Raw genomic sequence first — 17896 nt, forward strand, 5'->3', positions numbered from 1 at the left:
ACTATCTACTCAATTATTTGAGACCTAGCTTGGGGGGACTTGACGACGGTGTTAATTATAATTACCCAGAACTCCGCCAGGTATAGCTATAAATAAAAGGAATGACTGAAACTAGCGTAGGAATTTCATATTTGCACCAAGTTTAGTTACATATCGCATGCATGAATAACGAAAACACTTTTCATGCCACGTCCCTTCTCAATCTCGCCACGTGTCTGTTAGTAGCACGCCTGCGGCTGCTTCTTTCCAAACAAGCTTCGCGATCATGTACTACCTCATGAAACATGACACATGCATGATGCAATGAAAAAGCATATGGCGTTTAGCACACTTAAGGTACGCTATTCTAAGCACACCAACGCGACCGCGCAAGATTGACACAACTTACCAGACTTGTTTCTGCTCGAATGAAATAATTACGTCGTCATATCAAGAAACAGTTTCAAGTAAATATTAAATGTCACAAAACGCGCCATTTAAACATGGTGTGCTATTAACAAAAAAATGCATTCCTTGGGGGCGAGTGAACCTGTCGGTGCCCCGTGCACTCCGGCTCAAGGTGATAAGTACGTGTGCAGCTACATATTGTTGCATTTGGGTTGCAAGCCCCAAGGGTAGCGTTGGCCTGGCGGCCTGGGGCAAAGCTGGAAACATCCGAAGGTCCCGGCAAAGGAAGAGTCGACTGGCAACAGAACAACTAGTTTATTCTGGCATCGCAAAAGAGCAGCCGGTCAGGGCGACCACGTTACTCGAAGGAAGGAATCGAAGGCTCTCGTTGGCGTCCGGGGCAGCTCCCTTTATATACCCTCGGAGTCGAGGGCAAGAAGGAGCGGCTTGGGAAGAGTCATCCGATACGGCGACGCTTGAACATGTTCAGGCGTGACGTGCGCGTCCGCCTGGCCGGCGCCGGTCAGACCTCCTCGCCTCCCAGTTGCGGAGCTTCTCTCCCCGGCTGCCGCGCTTTGACAAGCGTGGGCACCAGCATGCACACACACACACACGCACGCACGACGACACGAGGCACTGAAACCTGCCTGGACGCGCTTGGCGGGAGACGATGCGGCCGCGATGAACGAAGCCGCGGCGTCCGTTGCATCCGCGCCGGCTATACCGCGCGTTGTAGGCGAGACGTAACAGACCGCCCCGCCGGGAGAAGGAGATCCCGATGGTCAGGGGACTGCATCCGCTGTCCAGAGGGATGTCGCTCGATGATGCTTGTAAACGAAACCGGTCGTCCCTCGACGTTGCTTGAGCGCAGCGCACAGAGAAGGCCTCGTTCTCAGGTTCAGGATCACACAGGGCACTGCAAAGTCACTTCAGGAGAGTTGCCATTTTTGTGCTCGTTCCCAGCAAGCGTTAGAACTACGCCGAAACGCAACCGCTCAGTCAGCAAGCACGAGACAACCCTCACTAAGTTCTGCCAGGCTCTTTCCCCTTTTATACTACTGCCTAGTTCCATACAGTAGTCAAGCAGCACTCAGAACGCGTCCACAAATTGGAAAATTGCACAAGAAAGCACATAATCACTTTGAAACACTAAACAAAAGCAATATGTTAAAAATCCTGCCTCAGGAAGAAAACATCAGTAACCAACAACTTTGAGGCGGATTCCTACGTTAGGGGCTTCGACTTAAGCCATCGGCGTTACCGTTGAGACTCCCCTTTTTGTAACGCACCTCAAAGGAATATTGTTGCAAAGCGAGGCTCCAGCGCAGGAGGTGGCCATTTTTGGGAGAGATGTTCTGCAGCCATTGGAGAGGGCAGTGATCCGTCTCAATGATAAACCTCGAGCCGGCTAGGTAGCATGACAATTTCTGAACGGCCCACACGAGACACGCACACTCTTTCTCGGTGGCGCTGTACGCCTGCTCACGACAGGTCAGCTTACGACTAGCATACAGGACGGGGTGTTCCACTTCTCCATTGTCCCTTTGGCACAGTACAACGCCCATGCCTCGCTCACTAGCATCGCACTGAACAACGAACCCTTTTGTGTAGTCTGGCGATCGTAGCACAGGCTGGCTTGTTAGGGCGCTCTTTAGGGCGCTAAAAGCTCTTTCCTTTGTCTCGCTCCGGACGACTGTTTGGGGCTCTGTTTTTCTTAGAGCATCCGTCAGGGGAGCCGCGATATCGGAGTACCTGGGGATGTACCTCTGATAGTAGCCGGCGACACCTAAGAACGACCGAATATCGGTCTTCGTGCGCGGTTGCGGGAAGTCTCGCACAGCGGCCACCTTTATTTCAGAGGGGCGGCGACGACCCTGTCCAATCACGTGACCGAGGTAGACAACCTCGGCCTGTGCTAATTGGCACTTGGGAGCCTTGACTGTCAAGCCCGCTTCGCGCAGGCGGGTTAGCACTGCCCGCAAGTGTGCCATATGCTCAGACCAGGATGCGGAGAATATCGCTACGTCGTCTAAATACGGTAATGCGAATTCTTCCTGTCCTCGCAACACTTTGTCCATGAGGCTTGAAAAGCAGTATGGCGCGTTCTTCAAACCAAAACTCAAAACTTTAGGACGGAATGTTCCCATTGGTGAAATGAACGCCGCATACCTACTAGCCTCTTCTGTAAGTGGAACCTGCCAATAACCCCTGACAAGATCTAGGGTGGAAATAAACTGAGCGCTACTAACTGTCTCAAGGCGCTCCTCGATGTTAGGGATCGGATAAATTTGATCCTTAGTGATAGAATTAAGCCTGCGGTAGTCGACGCAAGGACGAGGTTCCTTGCCCGGTACCTCAACTAAAATCAAAGGGGAGGTATAATCACTCTCACCCGCCTCAATAACACCGAGCTGTAGCATTTTCTTTACCTCAGCCTCCATAATATCGCGCTGGCGGGGTGACACCCGGTACGCCTTGGATCGTACTGGCTCTGGGGAGGTAAGTTCTATATCATGCGTAAGGACAGAAGTCCTACCAGGCCTCTCAGAGAACTGACCTTGAAACTCTTGTAAGAGTTGGTGTAGTTCGGTTTTCTGCTCAGGCGACAGCGGTGCTTTAATGATTAAGTCACTAATGACCTGATCAGTGTCTTCCCTGTTCGTCACTGAGCTTAGTCCCGGAAGCTCGACCGGAAGCTCTTTTAACTTTCCCGTGTTGGGCATTTCCTCTCCAGTACCTGGTGCCTTCAAAGCTACAGGCTCAATTTTATCCAGTTCTGACGTGCTCGGAATATCAGCTTGCTGCGTCTCCGACCCTTTCTCATTGTTCGACAACGTCGGCCCCGAAACTACCGCCTTTGCAGCGAGCTCCCGAACTCTCGGTCTGGTTAAGGCCTGAACGCTAGCCTCACCAAACAAAAGCCCCTTCTCGCGCAGGAGGTGATCGGACCTGTTCGAAAATAGGTACGGGTACTGGGGGGGCAGCATAGATGACACTACGGCCTCCGTCTCAATTGCTCCGAAAGGTCCTTCAATAACCACTTTTGCTACGGGCAGACACACGCTATGAGCTTCCACGGCTTGCTTGATCCATGCGCACTCGCCCGTGAACATATCGGGTTCTACGTAAGAGGGGTGAACTACATCCATTGTAGCTGCGGAATCACGAAGCACTCGGCACTCTTTCCCGTTCACGAGGAAGTCTCGCATGTAAGGCTCGAGAAGCTTCATGTTCTCGTCAGTGCTACATAATGACAAACACACGACTTCTCTTTTTGTTTCTGGACACTGCGCCGAAAAGTGACCCGGCTTCTGGCACGTATAACACACGCGCGCTTGCCTCCTCTCGAACCGCTTTCTGCGTTCGGCTTCGGCTGCCGCCGTCTCCTTACGTTCGGTCGGACTGCTTTCACTCGCATCCGCACTACGCGTGTCCCCCCTTGCTCTCTTGGGTGTGAACTTCGGCCTCTCAGACTTGGAGCCAAATTCACCCTTTTGACCGTCCTTAGCTCCGCGAGCCCGACGCGTCACAAACTCCTCGGCTAGCTCGGCGGCTTTAGCCACTGTACTAACGTCTGGCCTATCCAAGACCCAGTACCGCACGTTCTCAGGTAACCGACTATAAAACTGTTCCAGCCCGAAACACTGCAGAATTTTCTCGTGGTCACCAAACGCTTTCTCTTCTTTGAGCCACTCCTGCATGTTTGACATAAGCCTGTAGGCAAACTCTGTATATGACTCATTTCTGCCTTTTTCATTTTCCCGAAACTTCCGACGGAACGCCTCCGCTGACAGCCTGTACTTTTTTAGCAGACTCGATTTCACTTGGTCGAAATCCTCTGCCTCCTCTCTCTTCAAGCGAGCGACTACGTCGGCCGCCTCGGCGGGTAACAAAGTGAGCAAGCGCTGTGGCCACGTTTCCCGAGAGAACCCCTGCTTCTCGCACGTTCGCTCAAAGTTAACCAGGAACAAACCAATGTCCTCTCCAAGCTTAAACGGCCGCATCAGGTCAGTCATTTTGAACGATACCCGTTCTCCTGCACCGTGTGCCTGACTTCCATTACGAGCGCGTTCCATCTCTACCTCGAGACGCTTCATTTCCAAAGCGTGTTGACGGTCGCGCTCTTCTTTCTCTTTTTGTTCTTTACGTTCTCGCTCCTCTTTCTCTTTTTGTTCTTTACGTTCGCGCTCGTCTTTCTCTTTTTGCTCTTTACGTTCGCGCTCGTTTTTCTCTTTTTCTTTTTGTTCCCTCTCCTCAATGGTCTCAAGGCATTCCGACAGCTCGTCATCCTCAGCCTCCAACTCAAGAATAGCCCTTAGCAGTTCTGGTTTTCTGAGTTTGTCTGAGACATCCAGACCCAACTCTCTTGCAAGCTCCAGCAATTTCGGTTTGCGCAACGACTTCAAATCCATGGCTGCTCCGAATGCTGCTTTCTCTACTGCCTACTATTGTCTTGCCGCAAACTAACCCGGCAGCAACGACAACCACAATTACCAGCTCTGTTTCTGACACTAACAAAAGCCTGGCAAAACTCAGAAGAAGAAAGTCCCGCACTCACCAAACCTCGCAGCCACGAATTCAGCGCAGTCGTTCCGCTGCAGGCAACCAGTCATCACACAGGGCTCGTTGCACTGCTCCCGGATGGTCGTTGAGCTGCTCAGCATACAGTTGACCGCATATCTTCGCTGCTGGCCTCCGTTGTCGGGATCTCACCGCTGGCAACCAGTTGTTGCATTTGGGTTGCAAGCCCCAAGGGTAGCGTTGGCCTGGCGGCCTGGGGCAAAGCTGGAAACATCCGAAGGTCCCGGCAAAGGAAGAGTCGACTGGCAACAGAACAACTAGTTTATTCTGGCATCGCAAAAGAGCAGCCGGTCAGGGCGACCACGTTACTCGAAGGAAGGAATCGAAGGCTCTCGTTGGCGTCCGGGGCAGCTCCCTTTATATACCCTCGGAGTCGAGGGCAAGAAGGAGCGGCTTGGGAAGAGTCATCCGATACGGCGACGCTTGAACATGTTCAGGCGTGACGTGCGCGTCCGCCTGGCCGGCGCCGGTCAGACCTCCTCGCCTCCCAGTTGCGGAGCTTCTCTCCCCGGCTGCCGCGCTTTGACAAGCGTGGGCACCAGCATGCACACACACACACACGCACGCACGACGACACGAGGCACTGAAACCTGCCTGGACGCGCTTGGCGGGAGACGATGCGGCCGCGATGAACGAAGCCGCGGCGTCCGTTGCATCCGCGCCGGCTATACCGCGCGTTGTAGGCGAGACGTAACAATATGTCTTTTTTTTCCTTGAGCAATTATCAGCCTACTATCCTAAAGTTCAGGTGAATGAACGCAGTAACTTGCATGCTATTAAGTGCATTGAGTGTCAGTGCCTATCGACTCCCAGACTTCGCGCTTTACTACCGTGGCCCAATGCCTGTTAGCCAGTTTCCGAATGCGGAAATTATGCGCGAGAAACCTATCGAGGCTAATTTAATATTTTTTAAGCTACTACGCGGATCCAGCAGTGACGCAGCTGGTCAATACACGCTGCTTCTGCAGTGCACAGGCTTGAAGCAGCCGCCGGTAACTGCGGCAGCTGCGGTAGGCGCTGGCAAGCGGAACCTGTTTTGCCTACCATGCGAAAGTCCCTGCTAACATCGGCGCCACCGCATCTTCGTGACGTCGCGGGGTGAAGGAGGTCCATAGGCGTATTCGTGTTTAGACGCGATCAAAAAACACGAAAGAATTTTCTGTCGTGCGACAGATTCTTCTGTTGTGCGACAGAGTGACCTGTCATCGCACGACAGCGACTTGTGACTTGGGGAATGTGTGGACCATGGCGTCGCCACATCTATAGGCCCTTAAAGCGCAACCATTATTCCCTTAGGGTCTAGACTGTTCATCGCAAGGACTAAATGGTGCATTTACTCCCATTTTAGTACTTTCCCGTTTAGACAGTACTATGCTTTCAGTATACGATCTGAAAGGCGCTGTCGGGTCTCGACCTCATATCCAGGCGCGCCAAGCTGGTGGAGAAAGTGCAGGCCGACGCACGCCTGCAGTATTCGTCGGTGGCGACCGATGCGGCCAGCTTCGAGAACCTCTGTTCCTCGAGCCGCTCATTCGCCCGCAATGCAACGTCCTCCACCTCAGCGGGCCTGCGCTGCGTCGTGCTTCACATTACCACGGTCAGTGCTGCGTTGTCTCCTGCATATATTATGCAGGGTGTCTCAGCTGAGTGGAGCCAGGCTTTAAGAAATTACGCAGTTTTAGCGCTCTGCTGCGAAAATCGGGAAACGCAGCTGGAGCTTAACACCAGTGTCATCTTTTTCGATATTGCCGAAACTTTTATCATTATCTCTTATCATTTTTAGCTACATGCATCACAGGCCATCATCATCCCGATTCGCTTACCCCATGCTTTGCTAGAACTGAGACATTTAAATCCTCCTTTTTCCCGCGTACCATGCCTTTTTCGCGAGGCCACTCTGCGCATGCGCGCCTCTTATCCTCCAGTCCACTCGTTGAAAATGAAATCGCCTGCTCCTATTAATCCGGAGCCCTCCACTACGGCACCTCTCTCTTCCTTTCTTCTTTCACTCCCTCCTTTACCCTTCCCTTACGCAGGTGTCCAACGATATATGAGACAGATACTGCGCCATTTCCTTTCCCCCCAAAAGCAATTATTATTATTATTATGCGCCTATTGCGCATGCGCAGTTCATGTTAGTGACAGGCGCATACGACAGATGGCGGTGGCTGTCAAGCACACGTCATTTAGCAGGCGCAGCTGGCTCTTCGTGCAACCATATGGCGCCTGCGTCTCGCACCTACGTTTATTTTCAACCAGTAGCAGACGAATACTCGCCACTCTTCATAGTGTGTGCCCCGCCGCGGTGGCTCAGTGCTTAGGGTGCTAGGCTACAGATCCGGAGTTCCCGGGTTCGAACCAGACCGCGGCGGCTGCGTTTCGATGGCGGAGAGAGAGAGAGAAAAAAAAAACTTTATTGTTGGAGAGGAAGTCGGGGCACGCCCCTGGGTCTCCGCGCGACCCCACTGCACTCAAGTGTTTATGTCCCTAAGGTCCATAACACTGGCAGCCCGGCCGCGAAACGCTAAGGCGCCCGTGTGCTGTGCGATGTCAGTGCCCGTTAAAGATCCCTAGGTGGTTGAAATTATTCCGGAGCCCTCCACTACGGCACTTCCTTCTTCTTTCTCTCCCTCCTTTATCCCATCCCTTATGGCGCGGTTCAGGTGCCCGCCGATATGTGAGACAGATACTGCGCCATTTCCTTTCTCCAAAAACCAAACCCAGAAGGTGCCACATCTTCTGGGATTGCTTTGTTCCGAAACATCAGCTGCACCATCCTACAGCTTTGTGGCCATGGCAAAGCATGATCTTCTTTGTTCTGCTGAGATGAGCTTCTAATGTCGTTGGCTGCGCACTGCAGTATAATTGACGGAATCGGTGCGCAGCATCCCATGCTGGTCCTGCGTCCTCTGCACGTTGAAGTGCTGAACGAGGATCCGCGCATCGGGCTCGTGTACAACTTCCTCACCAAGCGCCACGCTCGCGCCCTCCGGAAGATGGCGGAGCCATTGTTGTTCCGGGCCCTGGTCTTCAACGCCGTGAGGAGGCAGACCGTTTCACCAGTACGCACGAGCAAGGTACATATAGTCTAGACTTTCGGCTGAAAGTTGCAAGCTTTTAACCTACGCTTACAGAGCCGAACGCGATAACGTTGGAAGTAACTTTTTTTCAACTCCAAGAGCATGTTTAAAGGGACACAGAGGAGAGCTCTATCAATTTTTTTTTGTTAGCAAAATCTGATAGTTCGGCATTTCATGGCTTCGTTGCCGCTTGTCCGGGCGCGAAAGATGCACTTATTTCAAAGAAATTTGGATTCGAAGATGAAAAAGTTTTTCCCGCCGCTCTGATTCAAACTCGGGGAACTCTTATGACGCCACAGCAACTCTTATGACGTCTCAGAACGGAGTGACGTGACACGTGACGTAAACGCAGACTCCGTGATTTCTGACGGCTAGCGGTGCGGTGCGCAACCTCCCTTTGCCAGCCTCAGAGATTCACGACTTCCATGAAGTAAGGAAAATTCCTTCAAGGTTGCGCCTCTTGTCCTAGGAAGTCATCACGCTTGTACTTGCGAGATTGGCCTGTGACGGCGATACCTGTATTTTGGTTCTTGCTATTTTCTACATTACAAGAGCTTTGTTTTCAGTAAGAGTGGCGTTTTTGTGATCAGGAGCTGCTATTCTATCGATACAAGCCAAATTCAATTTCTCCTCAGTGTCCCTTTAAGGTACGCACGCATCGGTCTTGGAGCCTTGTTCTTTTTGAGAAGCGCTGCCTCGCCCCTCCCGTACTCCCGCAGCCACATCACGCACCCTGTCACATGACCCGACGCGCCAGTCACAGAGCAGTGGAAATTTTCCACACACTTTGAGTGCTGAGCAGCTGTCTCCCCGCCAACTCCTCGACTCTCGGTGTCTGATGTCGTACATAGCTTTCATTTCTCGACTGTGCTGTGGCGTCACAACCTCGGCCGACCAATCCTGAATTAATGCGACAACGCGCACGGCTTCACTTCCGAACGTCAGCTCTAACGCTGTCGCGTTAAATACTTGTGCTCAAGAAACGAACGAACGGCGGCTGTTTATTAGCAAGACGGTAGGTAAGTGGCGCATTGCCTGAAGTCGGGTTACGAATGATTCGCCACAAGCTCCGTTTCGATGAAGCTCTCACTGCTTACTCTTACCAGGAGAATTTGATCTTCTGTATATTTTACGTGACGTCGACGCGAAGCATACTGTAAATTATTTTTGTCTCCTGGAGACAGCCAGAAAACCTTGTCATTACCAGCGACATACAAGTTCTCAGAAGATCGTGGGAGTGGCATGCCAGGGTGAGCTAGTCGTCGAAATGACTTGACGCCACCCAGTATACAGCATGTCTCAACTAACACTTTACACAATTTTTAAATATAGGCTTTTTTAGTTAGAAGTGCGCTTTTTTCGGCATAGCATTGTCAGCGGTGTAGAACACTAGAAACAACTGAGACGAGCTAACTAGCAGGCTTGTTAATTAATATTGAATCGTTAACTTTTAACTTCTACCGTTAGGCTCCTTAATTATTGAGAGACATGTAGCCCACCGTAAGTTACGTCCATGCCAGTTTTTAGAATCTCGGAAACTCGGTTACCCTCGACGCTGTGGCCCAACAAAATTTGGTTCTTTCGACGAGTTACCCGCACTGGAGGGGTTGCTTTGCCTGCAGGCTTCTCGAAAGCACATGTATTCTGGCGCGATTTAGCGAAAATTTGTTGGGCCACAGCGTCGAGGGTAGCCGCGTTTTCTAAATTCTAAAAACTGATACAGATATTACTTGCAGTGGCTTACACGCCTCTCAATAATTAAGGAACCTGAAGATAATATTTATAATCTAACTATACAGTATTAGTTAACCATCCTGCTACTTAGCACGTCTTATTTGTATTCTGATGTGCTACACCCCTGACAATGCTATACCGAAAAAAAGCGCCCTTATAACTAAAAAAAAACTATTGTTAAAAATTGTGTAGTGGTTTACTACACCGCTGACAATGGTATACCGAAAAAAAGGCGCCCTTATAACTCAAAAACCTATTTTTAAAAAATTGCGAGTTCCCGGGATCGAACACGACCGCGGCGGCTGCGTTTTTACGGAGGCAAAACGCTAAGGCGCCCGTGTGATGTGCAATGCCAGCGCAGCCCCGCCGCGGTGGCTCAGTGGTTAGGGCGCTCGACTACTGATCCGGAGTTCCCGGGTTCGAACCCGACCGCGGCGGCTGCGTTTTTATGGAGGAAAAACGCTGAGGCGCCCGTGTGCTGTGCGATGTCAGTGCACGTTAAAGATCCCCAGGTGGTCGAAATTATTCCGGAGCCCTCCACTACGGCACCTATTCTTCCTTTCTTCTTTCACTCCCTCCTTTACCCCTTCCCTTACGGCGCGGTTCAGGTGTCCAACGATATATGAGACAGATACTGCGCCATTTCCTTTCCCCAAAAAACCAATTATTATTATTATTATGCCAGTGCACGTTAAAGATCCCCAGGTGGTCGAAATTATTCCAGAGCCCTCCACTACGGCACCTCTTTTTTCCTTTCTTCTTTCACTCCCTCCTTTATTCCTTTTCTTACGGTGCGGTTCAGGTGTCCAACGATATATGAGACAGACTGCGCCATTTCCTTTCCCCCCCGAAAAAAACAATTATTATTATTATTAAAAATTGTGTAGCGTTAGGTTAAACACCCTGTATACTCCAGGTGGTGAAAAGGGGAGAAAGGGTGGTAGAATAGAGTTTGGAAGGCTATATATATATATATATATATATATATATATATATATATATATATATATATATATATATATATATATATATATATATATATATATATATATATATATATATATGCTGTGCACCGACGGGACCGCGTGCTCCAATTCGCGTCCTATACTATTACATAACGTCGCATGCGGCATCGAACGACCACCCTGATGCGAGTGCTGTGTCCATCCACCCATACCGCGTGCAGGTGGCCTGGCTCCGCGACCACGAGGTGCCGCTAGTGGCGCAGCTGAGCTCCGCTGCCTCCGCGGTGACTGGCATGAGCTTCGAGAGCTCCGAGGAGCTGCAGGTGGTCAACTACGGCGTGGGCGGTCACTACTCGCCGCATGCCGACTACACGCGGCAGCACGAGCAGCCCTCCCAGGAGGAGATGCACTCGGGACAGCGGGCCGCCACCTGGCTCATGTACCTGTCGGACGTCCACAGGGGAGGAGGCACAGTCTTCCCCGATCTCGGACTGAAGGTTGTGCGCATGTGCACACGCGTTGCGCCATAGAACGCCTGAAAACGACGCGGGAAGCCTTTAGCGCAGGGTTTCAAACACGCAGCCAGCTAAGCCTAACGATTGCAGCCTTTGTTCAGGAAGCGCCTTGCCAGTCACAACTCGGTCTACTATCCATCCGTATCGCGTTGCTTCAGCGCTGTTCGCCATCCAGTTGATCACCTCGTCTTGCATAAAAGAATGGATGAAAATTTTATTAGGAAATCGAGAGGTAGCAGTCTCCTAACTTCGCACCAATCCCGGATGGTGAGTCATTGGATAACTTTAGAATAGGGAGACCCTGTCGGTTGGAGGGATAGGGGAATTGCGAAGCGCCATTGGCGCATGCACAGAACGCTAAACCAATGGGCGTTAGCGTTCTGCGCATGTGCACTAGCACCCCACTGGTCCCCCTAACCGATGAGGTCACTCTGTTCTAAAGCAATACTATTGTTTGACTTCCACCACGTCCGAGGTGGCGGCAGAATCGGTCGTGGCGACATGAGGGGTGTTCTTTTCCTTAGCTTTTCCCTCACCTTCGCTTTTCTGCGGCTACTGGACCGCAGGCGAATAAAAGGTTTGTCTATGCGACCCGCGTAGCGATATGAGACCCCTTCCAGCCTCTATTTATGTTTCCTTGGGTATGACAACAATCACCTTCAGCATACCGTGTTAGCGTTACCGGAGTACCGATGTCCCGAGCGCCACCAGTGCAGATGCGCAGTTCGCCTTATGTGCGCCAGATGGCTCCAGGTACCCGGAGCGCTTGAGAGAAAGGGGGAAAAGCAGGGGCTAGGAAAGTTTTCAGTTACCTGTACATAAGGAATGTGGACACAAAATGGAGAAAGAGAACTAGAAAATTGACAAAGCAACTGCCTGGACAGCAGCTGGGGCAAATCAACAATTATCGGTCAAGAAAAAGGTTAAACGGAGAGCTCTGTGGAAAACAGGGTTATGCTGACGAAACCGGCACTGTGACCATACAGAATATTTAAGCAGGAAATTGCCAAAGAAAATATCTACAATAATGGTAGGGGAAGTTAGCTCTTTGTTGTTCGAGGCGAGTGGGAGTTTTGCGGACTAATACATATAGAGTCAGGTACCGCGAGATAGACACGTCACGAGGAGTATGAGGAAACGGCTGAACACTTGTTGACACTTTTCTGTAAAGGGGTTCATCCTACAGTGTAAATGAGCGGGGCTGATTTATACAAAGCATTGGGGTTTAAGGACAATGAAGGAAAAATAGATTTTAAGCGGACACAGAAGTAACCAAGCGGATATTATCTGGTTGGTAGCTAAAATCAAGACAAGAGTGAAATTTCACGATTCATATGGCTAGGCGGCTTGAGCCACCGCCCGATTTAAAGGGTTCAACCTTATCCGTCCGTCCATCCATCCTGTGCGCACGCCTGCCGCCGTTATAAAAATGGTCTATAGACAGTCTTTAGACTTCGTATAGGCTCTATTGACTTCCTGTAGATTTTTCTTTTTGTCTATTCATAGTCTATAGGCTGTCTATAGACAAAAGTCTACTAAAAGTGTATGGCCATAATACTACAGATTGTCTATATACTGTCTATAGGATTTATATTGCCTATAGACTTTTCTCTGGTGTTTATCTATAGAGTCTAGAGACGTTAGAGACAGAAGTCTATGGACAGTTTATAGACTGTCCAAAGAAATTTTTTCAAGGGCGCATCGGGACCAATCAGCGCGAGCACAGGTCGGCGGACTCCCGGAACTCCGATATCGGCAAAAGTAACACGGTGCACAGTATGCTAAAGGTGTCTAATAAGGGCACGTGGTAATGCTGTGGCTGCTTACCCTCCTAAGTCAGGCTGTTTACATAACGCAGGTGGAGGCGAAAGAAGGACGCGCACTGTTCTGGCTCAACCTGCTGCCGAACCCGGCCAACGGAGGGCGCTTTCAGCACAACCCCGCCAACAGAACGCGGAGCGTGGGCAACAACCGCACCACGCACGGAGCGTGCCCCGTTCTCGTGGGCTCCAAGTGGATCGCCACGAAGTGGCTCCACGAGTTGGGGCAGTCCCGCATGCCCTACGACTGGCCCGCATCCGTTCGCTAGCCAATTACACTCGCACATGCGCACTGCTCGTCTGGCTCGTTTCTTCTTCATGCGCGATCATGCCCCCCACACGGCTGACACAATGTGAGCCTTATCCCTGCCCCGTCTAGGTTTGGGACTGGGAGCGATGGGGAACTTGCGCTGAAGTTTGCGGTGCCGATTGCAGCGCCATAACACACTGCCCAGCGAGAAGAGCAAGCAGCTTTGGGTACTGGATGGATGGATGGATGGATGGATGGATGGATGGATGGATGGATGGATGGATGGATGGATGGATGGATGGATGGATGGATGGATGGATGGATGGATGGATGGATGGATGGATGGATGGATGGATGGATGGATGGATGGATGGATGGATGGACGGACGGACGGACGGACGGACGGACGGACGGACGGACGGACGGACGGACGGACGGACGGACGGACGGATGGATGGATGGATGGATGGATGGATGGATGGATGGATGGATGGATGGATGGATGGATGGATGGATGGATGGATGGATGGATGGATGGATGGATGGATGGATGGATGGATGGATGGATGGATGGATGGATGGATGGATGGATGGATGGATGGATGGATGGATGGATGGATGGATGGATGGATGGATGGATGGATGGATGGATGGATGGATGGATGGATGGATGGATGGATGGATGGATGGATGGATGGATGGATGGATGGATGGATGGATGGATGGATGGATGGATGGATGGATGGATGGATGGATGGATGGATGGATGGATGGATGGATGGATGGATGGATGGATGGATGGATGGATGGATGGATGGATGGATGGATGGATGGATGGATGGATGGATGGATGGATGGATGGATGGATGGATGGATGGATGGATGGATGGATGGATGGATGGATGGATGGATGGATGGATGGATGGATGGATGGATGGATGGATGGATGGATGGATGGATGGATGGATGGATGGATGGATGGATGGATGGATGGATGGATGGATGGATGGATGGATACGGCTGAACCCTTTAAATCGGGCGGTGGCTCAAGCCACCTAGCCGTGTCTTGTGAAATTTTACTCTTCTCTAGATTTTAGCCACCAATCAGATAACCTTCGCTTGGTTACTTCTACCCGCTTAAAATCTGCTTTCCCTTCACTGTCCTTAAACCCCAATGCCTTGGATAAATCAGCCCCGCTGCTTTCCACTGTAGAGTGAAGCCCTTTGCAGGAAACTATCAAGTGTTCAGCCGTTTCCTCCTCCTCTTCGCACGCAACGCACAACGTGTTTATCTCGTGGTACCTGGCCCTATATGTCTTAGTCCGCAAAACTACAGTGCTGGCCTCAAACAACAAAGAGCTTCCCCAACAATTATCATAGATATTTTCTTTGGCAATTTCCTGTTTTAAGGTCCGGTATGTTCCAAGTGCCGATTTCGTCAACATCTTTGTTTTCCACAGAGCTCTCTCTGTTCCTTTAACCTTTTTCTTAACCAATAATTGCTGATTTGTCCCCTTACGGCTGTCCAGATATTTTCTTGTCAATTTTCTAGTTCGCTTTCTTCATTTCGTGTCAACATTCCTTATGTACAGGTATCTGAAAACTTTCCTAGCCCACTGCTTTTCCCCCATTTTTCTCAATCGTTCCTCAAATGCTATCTTACTGCTAGCCTCTCTGCTCTTGAAAGACGCCCATCCCATAGCCCATCCCATATCACCCTGTGCCCCTGATTCGGTGTATTGCCATGTGCTCCCAAAGCTAACCTCCCTACTCCCCGTTGTTTAATTTCTAACCTTGATTGAAGTACTATTAGTACTTTTCCGCGCCACCTTCAGGCGCTTATTGGCGTGAGCCTCCGCGCTCTGTCGAAGGCGCACGTGCCGTGCGTCAGCTATCTGGGCCACGCCGAGAGAAGCTAGGCAATGAATGCTGTCAGCCAAACGCGGGTATCTAATCGCGCAGAATGTGTTCTCGCGTTTGCAGCGGCCCAAGCGGCTGACGAAAGCAGTTTTGAGTCACCGAATGGAACAATTGCAGTGCCACCTTGGCAGCGCAGCTTCCCCATATACTATGCAAGGGCTAGACCGAGTAATCTGAAAGGGTTTCCTGCACACTGCCTTGTCGCGCATGCATGACCTCGATTTACGCGGTAAGCCACTTGATCACAAGCATCGGAGCCGCTAAAAAATGGGAGAGGACACAAGCTTTCGCTTTTTGCGCAGCACTGTTACATTATGTTTTCATATGTACATTTTGACACAGTACAATGTTCTGGATAATGTTGCTTGTTCTTGTACAACTGTTGTTGTGGAGAGCGACTGCTGACGCACCACTGTGTGTGACGGTGCCCTCCGAGGCCAGGGCCAAGTCAGGAGGATGTGTTCCCTCCTTTTGCCCTGCCTCAAGGGCAAGAACTATGTATTACCTTAAAAAAAAAAAAAAAGCTCCGATTTAATGGTATGACGCTATGCGTAACGGGTTAATTCGCATATATATTCACAAGATATCTCTCTACTCTACCTACATTCATAGGTCCCTGGGAGTTCTCATACCCCTCCTGGCGCAGTGGTGCCGCAGTTAAGCAATGCGCCACTACCCTGCGATATAGCAGGTGCTCCCAGCGGTGGGCTTTGTGCGGCCTAAATTGTCTAAGGTCACGTGACCTTGCGGCGTGACTCCGGTAACGCCGTTACCCGCTTTTATGGTGAACAGCGCGCCTTTATTATCGCGTTACAGTATGCTAGTTGAACTTCGACAATAACTGTTATTGCATATTTAGGGCTAACATGAATTTTTATGAAGCACTCGAGGATGCATGCATTACGCCTAGGGATTGTGGGAGTTTCGGAGTGCCGTATCCTTGTCTGTCCGGCGAGGCGCGCCTTGGAGACGCAGGAAAGCGGACGCTTTCCTCCTTCCTCACGGGCGAGTAGCCAGGTTAGCTCGAGAGCGCTGCGCCGCCTCCTTCCCCAAATCCGTCGCAAGCGCGCACCGCCAGGCGCCGCCGAAGCGGTCGCTGATTGGCCAAAAGTGACAACGGGCAAGTGTGCCGAGATCGGCGGATAACGGCCGTGGCCGGAGAGCGACTTCAGCGAGCCTTGACATGACAGGACGCCAAGGAATTACCTCCCTTCTTTCCTCTTTGTTGTCGCCTTCTTGCCCCGTCAGCCGCACGACCAAACCAGACTGCAAGGGTCGCAGATCAAGCAGCCAGCCACTTTGGGGCAGCCCAATAAACGTTTGGCCCAGGGCAAAGCGTCCTGTTCCGTGTTGTGTTATTTCGCATTTCCGCTGCGCCGCCGTGAGAACGGTCGCGCGTGGTGTGCGATACCGGGAGCTCGGAGTTCACGGCCTAGACCTCAAAGAAGGCCCGACGTCCTAGTAAGAGCCCCCACGATAAAACGAACAGTTTGGATCGGCGAGGTGTCTAGGTGAACAGCACTGAGTGACAAGGCTAACCAAAGCAAAAGGTAGAACCTTACCCACCTATACGTGGAGGAGTAACCAGTCACCGCCTCAAACTGCTCTCGCAGTTCAGACTGATGGTGGCATAGCTTTCATATGGATGCGCTGAAGACACCAAAGAATAAAAGAACGTCTTGCTGGGCAAGTTGGTAACTGTACATCTTTTTGGTTACAGGCGCGAAAACAGACACAACACAAGGCGCTCCGTGCCGTCTTTCTACCTTGTGTTGTGTCTGTTTTCGCGCCTGTAACCAAAAAGATGTACACCAAAGAAACACAGACGACCTTGTTACGTGCAGAGTTCGGACGATTTACGCCATATCGTTGGCGAAGTGGGAGCATATCTGAGGCCGGCATCGCCGCTAGCTTGTGGGGAAGCTCGAAAAGCGAACTATGCGGCCAGGCCTCATCGTTGTCACTCCGGTGCACGGACAACATGCATGGCGGTTTTCACGAAACCGACACATCGCTGTTTCGGCACTGCGAGCTATAGTCGGATACAACTTAAAATTTAGTGGCGTTTTAACCCCCTTCCAGCCAATGGCCGCAGCCAGTTCTCGTGACTCTGCAAGTGTGACAAAGCAGGGAGTGGTAGATGACAGGGGATAACCCGTTCCCTCTACGGTCTGGGAGAGTAAGGGCCTTCTCTCCATTGTGGTTCCACTCCCTCCATTGTCACGCTAGCAGGGCCATCTTGTGTTCATCTGTATTGGCGCTCATTCATTATGCATCACGAGAATCGGCCGACGCCATTGGTTGGAAGGGGGTTCTTTGATGGGGAAGAGCCTCTGTGTTCTCGAGTTGTATCTGACTACAGTCAAATAAATTTGGCGCGCGTCGTATGTAGCGCCTTGCAAGCAACTATAGGACAAAAATTCGCCAGAAACACTTTCATTGGAAACTGTTAGGGGGGGCGGATGTTGAGAACTGAATAGTATTGAATGAATAGAACTGACATCATTGTGACGTTATATTCATACATAAGGCCACTGCTTACGAACAGTTAAGGATTTAGTATATTCCAAAGCACTTGTCGACCATCAACCGTTCCGCTTTCACGCCACTTGCTTTCAAACGCCAGAAAAGAGATTCCTTCCTT

General features: G+C 50.9%; 1 protein-coding gene across 1 annotated transcript in view; it reads left to right on the forward strand.

The window, feature by feature from the left end:
* Positions 1-13359, forward strand: part of LOC144135325 (prolyl 4-hydroxylase subunit alpha-2-like) — a 39921-nt gene extending 26562 nt beyond the window's left edge. The window contains exons 4-7 of the mRNA XM_077668025.1: positions 6394-6565; positions 7854-8045; positions 10969-11244; positions 13121-13359. Of these exons, the coding sequence (XP_077524151.1) occupies positions 6394-6565; positions 7854-8045; positions 10969-11244; positions 13121-13351 (871 nt within the window). The 3' untranslated portion in view covers positions 13352-13359. The remainder of the gene's footprint in view (positions 1-6393; positions 6566-7853; positions 8046-10968; positions 11245-13120) is intronic.
* The last annotated feature ends 4537 nt before the right edge of the window (positions 13360-17896 follow it).

This window comes from Amblyomma americanum, chromosome 5 (assembly GCF_052857255.1).
Source record: "Amblyomma americanum isolate KBUSLIRL-KWMA chromosome 5, ASM5285725v1, whole genome shotgun sequence".
Classification (NCBI taxonomy): Eukaryota; Metazoa; Arthropoda; class Arachnida; order Ixodida; family Ixodidae; genus Amblyomma; species Amblyomma americanum.